A 15,873-nucleotide genomic window follows, 5' to 3' on the forward strand; every position below is an offset into this window, starting at 1 on the left:
GTAAATACTATCCTACGTCCACCTGATACCTTTCCTTCTCATCTATACTCTAGTGATCTATGTGATAAATTAATGACCTTTTTTAATACTAAAATTGAAAATATTCATCAACAATTAACTTTTCAAAATAATGCGGCATCTGATCTGTTGTATTTATCGTCCCATGATTCTTTTCTGTGTCTACTTAACAGTTTTGAACTTCCAACTATTGATGAAATATCAGGTCTTATCAAACAATCTAAGTCTTCCACTTCCTGTTAGATCCACTCCCTACTCACCTGGTCAAAGCTTGTTTTTCTTCTCTATCTGATATAGTAACTGATATCATACACTCGTCTCTCACCTCTGGTGTGGTACCTTCATCATTTAAGGTTGCTGTAATTACTCCAAGACTTAAGAAACCGGGAGCCAACCCTAATACTTTTTCCAACTTTCGCCCAATTTCCAATTTACCTTTTCTCTCAAAAATCTTGGAAAAAGTTGTTGCATCTCAGGTTCACTATCATCTTTTAAAAAATAGCTTGTTTGAAAAATTCCAATCCGGTTTCCGCCCTTTGCATAGTACAGAGACGGCCATGGTTAAAGCTGTTAATGATCTGCTGATGTCAGCCTACTCTGGACTTTTAACTATACTTATTCTACTCGATTTAAGCGCAGCTTTTGATACAATCTCTCATCAAGTTCTCCTAGATAGACTCCTCTCCATAGGTATTACTGGCGTCCCTCTTAGTTAGTTCAGATCCCATCTCTCTGGGCGCAATCAGTTTATTCAATTTAAAAATTTTAAATCATACATTTCACCTGTTACAACTGGTGTCCCTCGAGGCTCTGTTTTGGGCCCTGTTTTATTTATTATTTATCTACTACCCCTTGGTCACATTTTTAGGAAATATGGCATTAATTTTCATTGCTATGCTGACGACACCCAGCTTTACCTGTCCTCTAAGCCAAATTCTACCCTTCTTTCTTCCTCTCTTTTAGGTTGCTTAGAAGAGATTAAATCCTGGTTTTCACGTAATTTTCTTAAGCTAAATACTGACAAAACAGAAGTTCTCCTTGTTGGTACAAAATCTAACTTGTCAAAATCCAATAGTTTTTCTCTCTTTATTGATAACTCCATAATCTCCTCATCTACTCAGGTTAAAAGTCTGGGTGTCGTCCTCGACAGTACTTTATCTTTTGGAAAGCATGTGAACAATATTACTCGGTCTGCATATTTCCATTTACGGAACATTAGTCGTCTTCGTCCATTTCTCACACCAAATTCAACAGCTACTCTTGTACATGCTCTAGTTACCTCACGCATTGACTATTGTAACTCCCTTCTCTTTGGGCTACCCCATAAACTTCTTCATAAGCTTCAATTGGTCCAGAATTCAGCTGCCTGTATAATTACTAAAACCTCTTCCACCGAGCATATCACTCCAGTTCTCTACTACCTTCACTGGCTACCTGTTAAATATCGCATAGAGTACAAGATTCTACTTCTCACCTTCAAAGCTCTTCATAGTTCTGCTCCACCTTATCTTGCTGATTTGCTTCATATTTACATTCCAAAACGTACTCTCAGATCTTCTTCATCTGTTTCCCTTGTTGTACCTTCTGTTCGTCTAGCCACTATGGGGTCTAGGGCTTTCAGTTGTGCTGCTCCTAATCTCTGGAATTCTCTTCCACAATCTATTTGAGAAAGTGACTGACTGACTACTTTTAAATCATGCCTTAAAACTTACCTGTTTAGATTAGCTTTTTCTGATCAATTTTAAATTATTTATTGTTAGAATTGTTATTTGCTGTATTGCCGTCAGGATTTTGTGTTATGTTATCATTTTACTGTACGGTGTCCTTGAGTGCTCTGAAAGGTGCCTTTAAATAAAATGTATTATTATTATTATTTTCCTCGTTCGTTTGAAATAAAATTATATATAATAATATATTATAATAATTTGTTTGTGATTTTTATTTGTCATGTAGGATAGACGGTGATATCATGTACGTTACAAGCTTGGATGCTGTGTCAAGTCAAGTCACCTTTATTTATATAGCGCTTTTAACAATACAGATTGTGTCAAAGCAACTTTCCAATATCAGAATAGGAAAATAGTGTCAATAATGTAAAATGACAAAATTAAACACTCAATTTTCAGTTAAAGGCATTTCATTATTGAATTCAGTGATGTCATCTTCCAGCTCAGTCCAGTTTAAATAGTATCTGTGCAATCATGTAGAATCACTGGAAAATAAGTGTCCCCAAATAAGCAAGCCAGAGACGACAGCGGCAAGGAACCAAAACTCCATCGGTGACAGAATGGAGAAAAAAACCTTGGGAGAAACCAGGCTCAGTCGGGCGCCAGTTCTCCTCTGTAATTAATGCAGCCTAACAATCCTTTAACGGATTTGAATATTAGAAGCGTATTACTGTATTATGTGTAAGCCAGGTTAAAGAGATGGGTCTTTAATCTAGATTTAAACTGACAGAGTGTGTCTGCCTCCCGAACAGTGTTAGGTAGATTGTTCCAGAGTTTTGGCGTTAAATAGGAAAAGGTTCTGCCGCCAGCAGTTGATTTTGATATTCTAGGTATTATCAAATGGCCAGAGTTTTGAGAACGTAGTGGAAGTGGAGGACTATAATGCGATAAGAGCTCGCTCAAGTACTGAGGAGCTAAACCATTCAGGGCTTTATAAGTAATTAACAAGATTTTAAAATCTATACGATGTTTAGTAGGGAGCCAGGGCAGTGTTGACAGAACCGGGCTAATGTGGTTATACTTCCTGGTTCTAGTAAGAACTCTAGCTGCTGCATTTTGGACCATCTGGAATTTGTTTATTAAGCGTGCAGAACAACCACCCAATAAAGCATTACAATAATCTAACCTTGAGGTCATAAATGCATTAATTAACATTTCTGCATTTGATTTTGAGATCATAGGTCTCAATTTAGATATATTTTTAAGATGATGAAAGATATTTTTGAAGATGAAAGAAATGCAGTTTTACAAATGCTAGAAACGTGACTGTCAAAGGAAAGATTGCTATCAAATAGCACATCCTAACTGATGATGAAGAATTTACAGCACATCCATCAAGTGTTAGACAGTGTTCTAAGTTATTACATGTGGGGTTTTAGGTCCGATAATTAACACCTGTTTTTTTCAATTTAGCAGTAAGAAATTACTCGTCATCCAGTTTTTTATATTGACTATGCATTCCGTTAGTTTCTCAATTTGGTGTGTTTCACCGGGGCGTGAAGAAATATAGAGCTGATTATCATCAGCATAACAGTGAAAGCTAACACCGTGTTTCCTGATGATATTTCCTAAGGGTAACATGTAAAGCGTGAAAAGTAATGGCCCTAGTACTGAGCCTTGAGGTACTCCATACTGCACTTGTGATCGATATGATACCTTTTCATTCACTGCTACAAATTGATGGCGATCAGATAAGTACGATCTGAACCATGCTAATGCACTTCTACTAATGCCAACAAAGTTTTCTAGTCTATTCAAAAGAATGTTTTGGTCGATAGTGTCGAATACAGCGCTAAGATCCAGTAGTACTAATAGAGAGATACAACCACGATCAGATGACAAGAGCAGTTCATTTGTAACTCTAATGAGAGCAGTCTCAGTGCTATGGATCTGTAACGGGGCTGACGAGACGTGAGACGTGCAGATCCATGTGCAAGCTTTTATTTAAAGGCATGGTCATAAATACAGGCAGGGTCGAGCAATGGCAAACAGGTCTATCATAGGCAAGGCAAAGAGCAATCCAAAACGGGCCTGGGTCGGTCGACAGCGAACAGTATCCAAAGGGGCTTGACGAGAGAGGTTATCTGAAAACGAAGCAATAGTCCAGGCAGGGGAAAACACAATCCAAAACAGGCAAGGCAAGGTAAGACTAGGAAAACTATCAGGGGCTCTGTAGAGTAGCTAAGGCTAGGGGAGCGATAAGCGCATACAATACTCTGCAGAGAGGGAAAGAAAGTCCAGGGTTTAAATAAGGCATGTAATCAGTGTGTGCGTAGGATCAGGTGTGCGTGTGATTAGTGCAATCAGCCGTGTGTGCAATCAGTGCAATGAATGATGGGAAAGTGTGATGGGTGTTGTGAGAGTCAATGTAGTGAGCGAGTGACCTCTGGTGGTGAATGAATGGAAGTTCATAGACCGGATTCGTGACAGGAACGGTCTAAATCCTGACTGGAAATCCTCACAGATACCATTTTTGTCTAAGAAGGAATATAATTGTGAGGATACTACCTTTTCTAGTATCTTTGACAGAAAAGGGAGATTGGAGATCGTTCTGTAATTAACCAGATCTTTGGGGTCAAGTTGTAGTTTTTTTTTAATGAGAGGCTTAATAACAGCCAATTTGAAGGTTTTGGGAAAATATCCTAATGACAATGACGAATTAATAATAGCCAAAAGAGGATCTTTGACTTCTGGAAGCACCTCTTTTAGTAGTTTAGATGGAACAGGGTCTAACATACATGTTGTTGGTTTAGATGATTTAACAAGTTTGTACAATTATTCCTCTCCTATAGTAGAGAATGAGTGGAAATGTTCCTCAGGGGATCTATAGTGCACTATCTGATGCGATACTATAGCTGATGGCTGTATGGTTACAATTTTATCTCTGATAGTATCGATCTTGAAGTAAAATAGTTCATAAAGTCATTACTGCTGTGCTGTTGGGAAATGTCAACACCTGCTGATACTTTATTTTTTTGTTAATTTAGCCACTGTATTGAATAAATACCTGGGGTTATGTTTGTTTTCTTCTAAAAGAGACAAAAGGTAATCAGATCTAGCAGTTTTTAATGCTTTTCTGTAGGATAGGGTACTTTCCCGCTAAGCAATACGAAATACCTCTAGTTTAGTTTTCCTCCAGCTGCGCTCCATTTTCCGGGCTGCTCTCTTTAGGGCAAGAGTGTGCTCATTATACCACGGTGTTGGAGTTTTTTCCTTAATCTTCCTTAAGCGTAAAGGAGCAACCGTATCTAAAGTGCTAGAAAAGAGAGAGTCCATAGTTTCTGTTAAATCATCAAGTTTTTCTGTGCTGTTGTATATGCTGAAGAATCGAGATAAATCAGGAAGATTATTTACTAGGGGTGGCACGGTACATGAAAAAACACCCGAACCGTTCGATTCGCTTGTCTCGGTTCGTTTCGTGTGTGCGTCGCACGGTTCGACGCATGCGCAATGTAGCCCCGTGCTCAGACAGTTTTGCCTCTGACAGTTTCGTGCGAACATACATGTAGACAGTAAAAGTGGAGTAAGGAGTGCTGCAGAAATGGCAAGTGGAGGAGATAACGAAGGCTGCCCGGAGTTGGCGGATGTTGAAGTGTCGTCCGCCGCCATTCAAAGAACAAGACGCAGTGCCAGAGTTTGATTCCAGAGTAGGTTTTATTTTTAATAGAATAAAACCGAAAACTCGTTGGCAAAGGAGTTCTCCCGAAGACTTGTCGTCTCTCGTATATATACTAAAAAATTAACAAGGGGAGGGGATATTTCTATACATTACACCATTCTATATTTTGCTCGTGTATGCAACTCTATCTGTCCCATGGGAGAGAAGACCATCCTTATGTTGTTATGGTAAAGGGGAGAAAAGCCCCCTTCTCATTTCTTCCAGATGTGCTTTGCCACGTACGCATTTTGACCAAAAAGGCCTTCATAACATATTGGTAGATTCAATAGATACATTTTAGGCAAAGTTCACCTTGATTAAGTTTAAATAATTCTGATTAATATCAATAAAAATCTTCTACATTCCTCCCTTTGAGACTTCATTAAGTCTCACAATTTGTTTACATCTACCCAGAGTGCTACTTCATAATTCAGTCCTCTCAGTTAACACTATCTAGTGACTAAGTAAGTCAGGCAGGTTTATCATCAACGACTAAATGATGCGGCAGCACTCTGGACGAAAATCAGAACCAAACATCTCTCTCCTTTTTTGATTAGAAGAGAGTAAAAGATTCTGTTTCCTTTCTTATTTTATAGTAAATACAATGTTGAAAGCATGAGCGTGCGATTGGTTCAGCGCTTGCCTGTGGTTGTCACAGTTATGTATATAAACACATAAAAACACTTAAAAACATAATACATTGAATATTCCAAGAAACAATAGTTCGGATCCGTTGATCTTCAGCCCAGATACTTTGCGCATCGTAGAGGGCCATCCTTGGGCAGAGGTTAGGCTAGCACTTACACCCAGGATATGGCTCATCCTTACACCTCTTTTTCATAGTCATCAGAGTCGCTGGATCCATCATCCGAAGTTTGCTCATTTAAGATCAGCTTGTTTAGCAGTCCTTCATAATACTCATCCAAGTTTCTTTCTGTGATTATTCGTTGGTTGTTTGGGACCTTTATCATCTCCATTTGTTTCACAGTAGCATTGACGACCAACGTTCTTAGTATAGGTAATACACAGCAAAATAATAAACCTCCTATCGTTATGGCAACTCCTAAAAACATTCCTAGTTTAGCAAACCATGCTCCCCAAGCTCCCAACTTTAGATCAAACCAATCCCACATTTTCCCGTCTGTCCCAGCATTAGTTTTAAGTTCAACCCTTAAATTTTTCAATTTGGTCATTACTTCTGTGAATGCTCCTTCTGGAGCAGTATTATTTGGTATGAAAGTACAGCATTGATCCCCAAACATAACACAGACTCCTCCCTTTTCAGCTAACAAATAGTCCAAAGCTATTCTGTTTTGCCATGTCATTCGGCTTGTTGCATCTAATTGTTCTCCTAACAGCGATAAGGCGTCATCAGTGTAATTAATAAATCTTTGCTGGTTGTAATATATATAATTGATCCATTCTGTATTTTTATTTTGCGCAATCCAAATGAATATTGATTCAAATCCTGATTTAACTTCGTCTCTTGCTTTAAATTCATAAGGTATACCTCTCGGTTGACCAATTGAATCTATATAAACTGCAGGGTCTTTTTCATAAGCTCTTCTCGATCTAGATTTCTCTTCCTTTGTTTCTCCTTCATCTAAAGAGATGTGACTCATTTTATGTGTCAACATAACCCTAGTGCATAATCCTGACCATTTTTCTGGCAATGTTGTCAAAAGGCCATATTCTAATCCACACATCCACCATATGTCTGCTAATGGAATATCAATGTCATCAAATATAGGTGGTGGGCCCTCTTTTACCACTAAATAGTCAACTGTGCATCGCGGTATTTGCCATATTTTGCTACACTTTCCTTTAAATCTTCCTACGTTAACATTTCCCTTTTTCTCATAACATTCAAATTCCTGATCTGCCATTAATTGTATTCTTCCTTGCGGCTTTTGTACTTTTGTTTCTTGTATAATAGGCCATTTACGGGTACGTTCACATTGCAATTCAGTAGCTTCTCTGTAAATGGTTGTGGATTGGAGAAACTGGCACCAATATGGGCAAAATGCCATTTTTTGGGTACAGTTTCTATAGATATTTATCGCTTTACCTCTTTCAATAAAACATTTACCTCCCATTTTTAATACGTCTAACCCCATTACGTTTGACAGTCCTGGACATGTCTTAAACCATTCATCATGAAATATTTTGCAACTAGAACTGTGTATAGGTATTGGTACAATATATAAAATTGGTCTCGCTTCAAGGCAAACTATGCAGTTTTCCCATTCTTCTTTTTCTGCTGTGTAATTTACCCATTTATACCAACTATTATCTTCTGCCTTTTCCCATAATATATCTGAATTGCCTTTAATAGTGATGTTATAATTGTCATCTGCAATGTGTCTATTTTGTCTAGATATTTTTTCCTCCTCAACCTGTGCTTGTTCATTTTGGATTAAGTTAAAGTCACTGCTAGATTCATTTGAGGGCTGAAAAGTCAATTCTTGGGAAGTCTGGTTGCTGTTGGTTACCTCTTGTGTTTGTACCTGAAGGGAAGTCTGATTGCTCTCTGTTGGTGGAGCTTGGATTTGCATTTGTTGAGTAGTTTGGTTGTTTTCTCTTATTGTAGCTAGGGGTTGCATTTGGTGAGAAGTTTGGTTGTTTTCTATTATTGGAGCTTGGGGCTGCATTTGGAGAGAAGTCTGGTTGTTTTCTGTGAGTTGAGCTTGGAGTTGCATTATTAGATACATTAAGCATAAGAGGATCTCCAAACACATTGTCTGTTTCGTTCCCTTCCCTCTCCTGTTCCTCTGACAGGACGACTGGAACTCCTTCTGGAACCTTTTCTGTGCTGTCTTTTGTTTGCACTTCATCCTGTGTTTCTGGTTCCTCCTTGTCACTCTCTGTCGCATTGTCTACCTGTCTGTTTTCCTCCCTTTCTGTCTTTCTCTTGGGAACTCTCGTGCAGTGGTTTAGATGATACCAAGTTGTACTGCCTTCCACTTGCACTGCTGTCGGGGTTGCTCTCACCACTGTGTACGGGCCTTCTCTCCTCGGCTCATTCCATTTCCTTCGGAACACCCTCAGATATACTTGGTCACCTGGGACAACTGGACACGTTGTCTCCGTTTCTTCGCTGGGCTCCTTTCTTTTTTCCTGTAAATAGATAGCTTTATGTATGGCAGTTAGTTTCTTCATATATGAACGAAGTTCCATTTGTAACTGCTCTAGAGGCGGTCCTTTATAGGGACCTCTACAATGTGGCACTGGCATAGGCCGACCTGTAAGCATCTCATGAGGTGTTAAATGCGTGGTGCGGTTAGTTTGCATGCGATAGCTCATTAGTGCTAGAGGCAAAGCATCAATCCAGTTAAGTTTAGTGCTTTCACATATTTTGTTTATTTTGGCCTTGACAATTCCATTCATTTTCTCTACCTGTCCTTGACTTTGAGGATGGTAAATGCAACCTAGTCTCTGTTTTATTCTCAATTGTTGCAACACTTGTTTCACAGTTTTTTGGATGAAAGCCGAACCATTATCTGAACTTATTTCTGATGGTATCCCAAATCTAGGAATTACTTCTCTTGTTAGAAATTTGATTACTGTCCCTGCTCCTAGATCTGCTGACGGTACTGCCTCCACCCATTTGCTAAATCTGTCAACGATCACCAACATGTATATTTTACCTTGTACCCGCTTTATCATGTCCACGTAGTCTATGACCAGATGTTTAAAAGGTCCGTCAGGTACCGGTATATGCCCTATGGGTGTCGTTATCCCTTTTCTCACATTGTACTTTGCACAAATTTCGCATGTAGACAAGAATTCATCTACTGTTGCATACAAATAAGGAGACCAATATCCTTGCTTTTTAATTTTTCTTACCACTTCCCCCCTTGCGCAATGGTCAAAACCATGCGCATCTGCGATAAGAATATTCAAAAGTGAAATTGGCGCCACCATGTGTCCTTCATGTGTACGCCAAATCTCTTGTGAGTCTTTTTTGGCCCCCCTTTGGTGCCACATTGACTGCTCATAAGGGCCTGCTTGTTGCTGAATTCGAATTATGTCATCCAATTGAGGTTGGGGTTCTATAAGTACTACAGGTGTTAATACAGCTATTTGACATCCTGCAGCCTTTTTAGCCTGTAGATCTGCTGCGTTATTTCCTTTAATGACATAATCATTTCCTTTTTTGTGTGCTTGACATTTGATTATTGCTAATCTTTTCGGTAGCATCATAGCAGAAATTAATTGCCCTATTTGATCACCGTGTTGGATGGGAGTCCCATCACTCTTTTTGAAACCTCTTTGTTTCCACACGGCTCCAAATAGGTGACATACACCGTGAGCATATGCTGAATCAGTGAAAATGTTAGCAGTTTGTCCCTCTGCTAACTGACATGCAGCTGTAAGAGCTTTCAATTCAGATAATTGAGCAGAACAAGGTTGTACACATTGCTGTGATATTACTGGTACAAATTCTTTCTTATCCTTCTTCATCACTGAATATCCTGTATGATTTCCCTCATGGTCTCTAAAGCTAGAACCATCTACAAAGTAAGTGACTTCTGCTTCAGGAATGGGTGTTGACTCAAGATCTGGTCGTAATCTAGTAAAGGCCAATGACTCATTCACACAATCATGAGGTTTTCCTTCAAAAGATAAAGGGATCAAGTCTGCTGGATTGACTGTATGACATCGCTTAATAGTTACGTCTGGATACGTAAGTAATGAGGAATAAGCCAAAATTCGAGCCTGTGTTAGAACAAATTTTCCCTGCTCTAACAATTCCACAGTTTTGTGATGAGTGTAAATAGTTACTGGATACCCCATAGTTATTGTGGATGCCTTTTCATAAGCATAATATACTGCCGCTAGGCCCTGTTGGTAGCATGGAGGGTATCCCTGTGCAACATTATCCAGCTTTGTGCTGTAATAGGCTACAGGCTGTTTTTTCCTCCCACTGCAAGTTTCCTGCATTAGTATAGCTGATGCATACCCATCAGCTCTGTTAGACACATAGAGGTGAAACATTTGATTATAATTGGCTATTCCTAGGGCAGGTGCCTGTTGTAATTCTTTTTTTATTGTTTCAAATGCCAGTGTTGCATCTGTGTTCCATATTAATGGATTACTTAGATGCTGAATCCCTGCCTGTTTCATCATTTCTCTTAATGGTCCTGTTTTTACTGCATAGTCTTCTATCCAGTCTGAACTAAAGCCAGTCATTCCTAAAAAAGTCATCATTTGTCCTACTGTTTGAGGCATCGGCGTTTTACTTATACCTTCTAATTGAGAGGATGCTATAGCTCGTGTGCCATAGGCAATCAATCTTCCTAAGTATTCAACTTGAGGTTGACAATACTGTATTTTGTCTTTGGACACTTTATGTCCTCCCTGAGCCAATTTTGTTAAGACTTTAATTGAGTCTCTGTGACATTGTTCTAACGAAGAACTACAAATGAGTAAATCATCTACGTACTGTATTAGCGTTCCCTCTATTTCAAGATCTTCTAAATCGGCTTTTAGCACTTGATTAAATATGTGTGCCGAATGCTTAAAGCCTTGTGGAATTCTTGCATAACTATATTTTTTTCCTGCATAGGTAAATGCAAACAGGTATCTACTCTCCTCTGCTAATGGCACGCTGAAGTAGGCGGAGCAGAGATCAATTACGGTAAAGTATTTAGCATCAGGAGGGACATTTGTTAGCAACGTGTGTGGGTTTGGCACATCAGCTGGTAAATCTTCAACTATTTCGTTGATTGCTCGCAAATCATGAACAAGACGCCATCGGTTTTTGTCTGCTTTTATTATAGGCATAATTGGAGTGTTACAATAACTAGATGTTTCTATTAAAACTCCTGCCTTCACTAAACCTTCAATATTGTCTTTTATGCCTGCCTCAGCCTCTGGTTTCAAAGGATATTGTGCTTTTCTGGGTAGACGTGCGTTTGGTTTAAGTTGGACTCTTACTGGATTAGCTGATTTTATTAATCCTACATCAGTATCATGTTGTGACCACAATTCAGTTGGTACCTGTCTCTCCATTTCCCTAAATAATTTAGTCTCAGTATTGTTTAGTAATTCAGATGTTGTGGTCATCTGTGTCAAATTCTTTTGACTGATCACTACTTCCTGTGGAATACCCAGCAAACTGGTTGCACACAAAATTTTGATGTAATTTTTGTCAGCTGAATGAAAAATCAACGGATGTTCAATGTTTTTCTCTTTCAATCTGTTTAGTTTTATTCGTTTTATTCTTTTTATTTTATATAAAAATGTCGTCACTATTTCTCAATCAATCTTATCCTTTATTCGATGACTTGCTCTTTTTACTTCAGTCTTGTATTCTGTCAGATATATACACTCCTTCTCTATATTTTTCTTTTCATCTTTATTTTATGATCTCACAGTATTCATAAAAACATTCAATAATTTTTTATTTATTTATTTTTCCTATTATCTATTGCCTCTTTTGTTTACGTTAGTGCGCACTTATTATTTTTAATGTTCTTTATTTAATATCCTATCTTAATATCTCTTCTTCACCAACACTGCTCTCAGAAATCTCTCTCTCTCTCTCTTTACACAAACACCCACCATAAGATCTTACAACACATCTGGATTCAATCTTTATTGACCCTATTCCTATAAACACTCATACCACTAAGTCCCTTTATTTCTGTTAATTTATTTATCTGTTAAGGGCTCATACTTTCATACTTTATCCCCTCATTTATAGGGCTTATCAATCATGCTTTTATCCCTTTATATTTGAAGGGCTTATTCTTTCATTCAAACTTCCTGGGCAAAACGAGAGCTGCGGCCCCCCTCCACTTGGGAAAAGGCACACTTCTCTCCTCAAACCCAATCGGAATTTATTCGTTTTTCATTCACTCTCAGTTTTTCACACTCACAAGCATTCGGACACGGACACAGTTTCAAACATTCCCCAAAACAACAAAACAAAGCTTTTTCCTCGAGACTCCACCTGCTCCAAAATACTTGTTCTGATACTGCAACCTCTTATTAATCTCTCTTCGCAATAAAAGAACAAGATTTTGTCAGGAATTTTCCCTACCCAAGCAGTCCCCTGTAATTTAATCAGCTCTTTTTTGTCTTTTTTAATTTAATCAGGGCGGTATCGTAGGTCTTGCGCGCTCTCTTCCTCAAATCTGTTTCGAATTTTATCTGTCCCTTCAGGCTCAGACTAAATAACCACAGACCATTGCTAGCAATGTAAAATCTGCCTGCACCTCCTAATTTCAGTTTACGTTCTTTATCAAGGCCTCAAATAACAAACCAGATAATGCATGCAGTTATTTCCTCTGGAATAAAACTCCTTTTTACTCTTTTACACTTCTTTTTAAATTTGGTAATTTTTGGAAGAGCAAAATTAAAGTGACCTTACCACTAAGAACAGATTTTGCAAACAACACATAACTATATAAGCAAAAACGCTTACCTTATTAATTAGTGGCCACTTTTTATGTGTTGTTCGTCAGAATCTGCTCAGAGTGGCCGTCCTCTCCGTTGCTCTTTTCCAATCCTGTTCGTGACGCCAATTGAAGTGTCGTCCGCCGCCATTCAAAGAACAAGACGCAGTGCCAGAGTTTGATTCCAGAGTAGGTTTTATTTTTAATAGAATAAAACCGAAAACTCGTTGGCAAAGGAGTTCTCCCGAAGACTTGTCGTCTCTCGTATATATACTAAAAAATTAACAAGGGGAGGGGATATTTCTATACATTACACCATTCTATATTTTGCCCGTGTATGCAACTCTATCTGTCCCATGGGAGAGAAGACCATCCTTATGTTGTTATGGTAAAGGGGAGAAAAACCCCCTTCTCATTTCTTCCAGATGTGCTTTGCCACGTACGCATTTTGACCAAAAAGGCCTTCATAACATATTGGTAGATTCAATAGATACATTTTAGGCAAAGTTCACCTTGATTAAGTTTAAATAATTCTGATTAATATCAATAAAAATCTTCTACAATGTGCCCGCGTCGTTCAAATCCGGTGTGTGGGAACATTTTGGATTTCATGTTACTTACGATGACAACGGAAATAAAACAGTAGATAGAACTGCGACTGTGTGCAAGCATTGTGCAAAATGCATTCAATATGCTAATGGAAACATTTCTAATATGACAGTTCATTTGAGAAGACATCACGCCAATGTGTCGATAAGCACAAACAGGAGAGAGCCGGTTAGGAAACAACTTCTACTGTCCGCAGCATTTAAGCAACCTCTCAGTGATAAGTCGGACAGGGCAATAGCCATAACTAAAGCATTGGGGATGTTTATAGCAAAAGATATGCAACCGTGCAGCGTGATTGAGTGTGAAGGATTTCGTCAGCTGATGAATGTACTCGAGCCGCGGTATAATATTCCCTCTCGCCGACACTTCGGCACCACTGTAATTCCAAAACTGTATGACGAGACACGAGGAGAAATTGAAAAAGAATTGTCCGACACAGCCCACGTAGCTCTCACTACAGATGGATGGACCTCCAGGGCCACTGAAAGTTTCCTCACGGTGACCGCTCACTATATTACTTCGGAGTGGGAAATGAGAAGCTGCGTTTTGCAAACACGCCCCATTTATGAAAGTCATACCAGTGAGCATCTCTCTGAAATGCTGACAGACGCGGTGGAGGAATGGAAACTGGATAGTGTAAATAGCATAATTCCTGTTACTACAGATAATGCTAAAAATATAGTGAATGCTATCGATTTAGCAGCGGGATTGGGCCACAGATCGGGTGCTTCGCACACACAGTTAACCTTGCAGCCAAGAGTGCAATCTCACTAAACCAAGTATCCCGACTCTTGGGGAAGGTTAGGAAGGTGGTTAGCTTCTTTCACCGAAGCACAACAGCTGCCCATGCCCTGAAAACCAAGCAGGATATGCTGGAATTGCCTGTTCACAAACTAATTCAAGATGTAACAACTCGTTGGAACTCCACATATGACATGTTAGAACGTTAGGTGGAGCAACAGGCTGCCATCTACTCTGCCGTGATGGACAAGGATATGAAGAAGAAAGTCAAGGACATTGCATTGTTAACTGAAAGTGAGACAAAACTGGCAGAGGGTCTCATTAATATTCTCAAACCTCTGAAGAATGTAATCACCCTCATGAGCACAGAAACATCCCCCTCAGTTTCAATGATTATCCCACTGCAGAAGATGATACTGAAATCCATGACATCAAGTGCAGAGGACAGTACCACCATCAAAGAAGCTAAGGCAGCCATCACTAAAGACCTTAAAGGCAGATACAATGACCCTGGTGTTCAGGATTATCTGCACAGAGCCACAGCACTTGATCCAAGATTCAAGTCCCTGCCTTACCTGGAAGAAGCCTGTGTTCAGAAAATCTACCATGATCTAACCACGAACATTGTGGACATTGAAAAGCAGGTATTGTGTTTGTTTTTTGTATCTAATTTAAATTTGATTTATTTAATAATTTTATAATTTTTAGTTTTTTATCCTAATGATAATTGCAGTTTTATTTTTTTTATTTTATTTTTTTGACTAAGCCAAGCATATTTAAATCTATTTGTGCCTTTGTAATATTTTTATATTCCCCACTGCTCAGTAGAAAATAACTTTTTGCTGCCATGAGAGCTATTTGTTGTTATTAACATTTCCAAAATGTCTATTTTGTCATATACTCATTAGGGTCAAAGCAGTGAAGCCCAAGCGGACAGTTCATCCTCAGGAGCGGAGCCAGGGTCATCAGAGACCTCTCCTCCCCAGAAAAAATCTGCCATGGAAATGGTATTTGCGGATTTTTTTAAAACAGAGGAAAGAAGAACAAAGCCTTTGTCAGACATCATTCATGAAGAGGTCACCTCATACAAGGCCACAGGCTGCATCTCTGTGGATGAAGACCCACTCGCATGGTGGAAGAGCAATGAGCATAAGTTTCCTCACATTGCTAAGTTAGCCCAACGTAACCTCGCTGTCCAAGGTACATCTGTGCCAAGTGAACGTGTTTTCTCAACATTTCTTTCTGGGGACATAGTCACTGCAAGTAGGTCTCGCCTCTTGGCAGAAAATGTGGACAAACTGATATTCTTGCAGAAGAATATGAAAATTAAGTGAACAGAGGAGTGGTTTTTTATGTAACATTTTATAGCCAGCATTTTTGTTTTTAATATTTAAATATATACAGTGGCACTTTAATGTCTAGTTTCTAAATACTGCACTTTAATTTCAAGTGAAAGAAATGTATCCTCACTCTCAGGGTATAGAAGCATTGTTTATACTGTTTTTGTGTTAAGATGGTTAAACTTATGCTTGACTTTATGATTATGGCCTTTGCTATTGTTATAGCCTCATTATATTATGTTATTACATTATATTATATATTTATGTTTAAAGTATTTTGACTTGTTTAAAAGACAGAGCTTGTGAGAGTTCCTCTCTTTTTCTTTTAAAATATTTTTTTTTGTAAGAGCTACACTGAAGTTGGCAGTTTGATAAAT

At 38.7% G+C, this 15,873-nt stretch overlaps 1 protein-coding gene across 1 annotated transcript in view; it reads left to right on the forward strand.

Annotated features, from left to right (window-relative positions):
* The window catches only part of si:dkey-11f4.7 (piezo-type mechanosensitive ion channel component 2), a 718,195-nt gene that overhangs the window by 686,339 nt on the left and 15,983 nt on the right, over positions 1-15,873 (forward strand). Inside the window, 1 exon segment of the mRNA XM_058786444.1 lies at positions 3,063-3,083. Within this exon segment, the coding sequence (XP_058642427.1) occupies positions 3,063-3,083 (21 nt within the window).

Source organism: Onychostoma macrolepis, chromosome 09 (assembly GCF_012432095.1).
Source record: "Onychostoma macrolepis isolate SWU-2019 chromosome 09, ASM1243209v1, whole genome shotgun sequence".
NCBI classification, from domain to species: domain Eukaryota; kingdom Metazoa; phylum Chordata; class Actinopteri; order Cypriniformes; family Cyprinidae; genus Onychostoma; species Onychostoma macrolepis.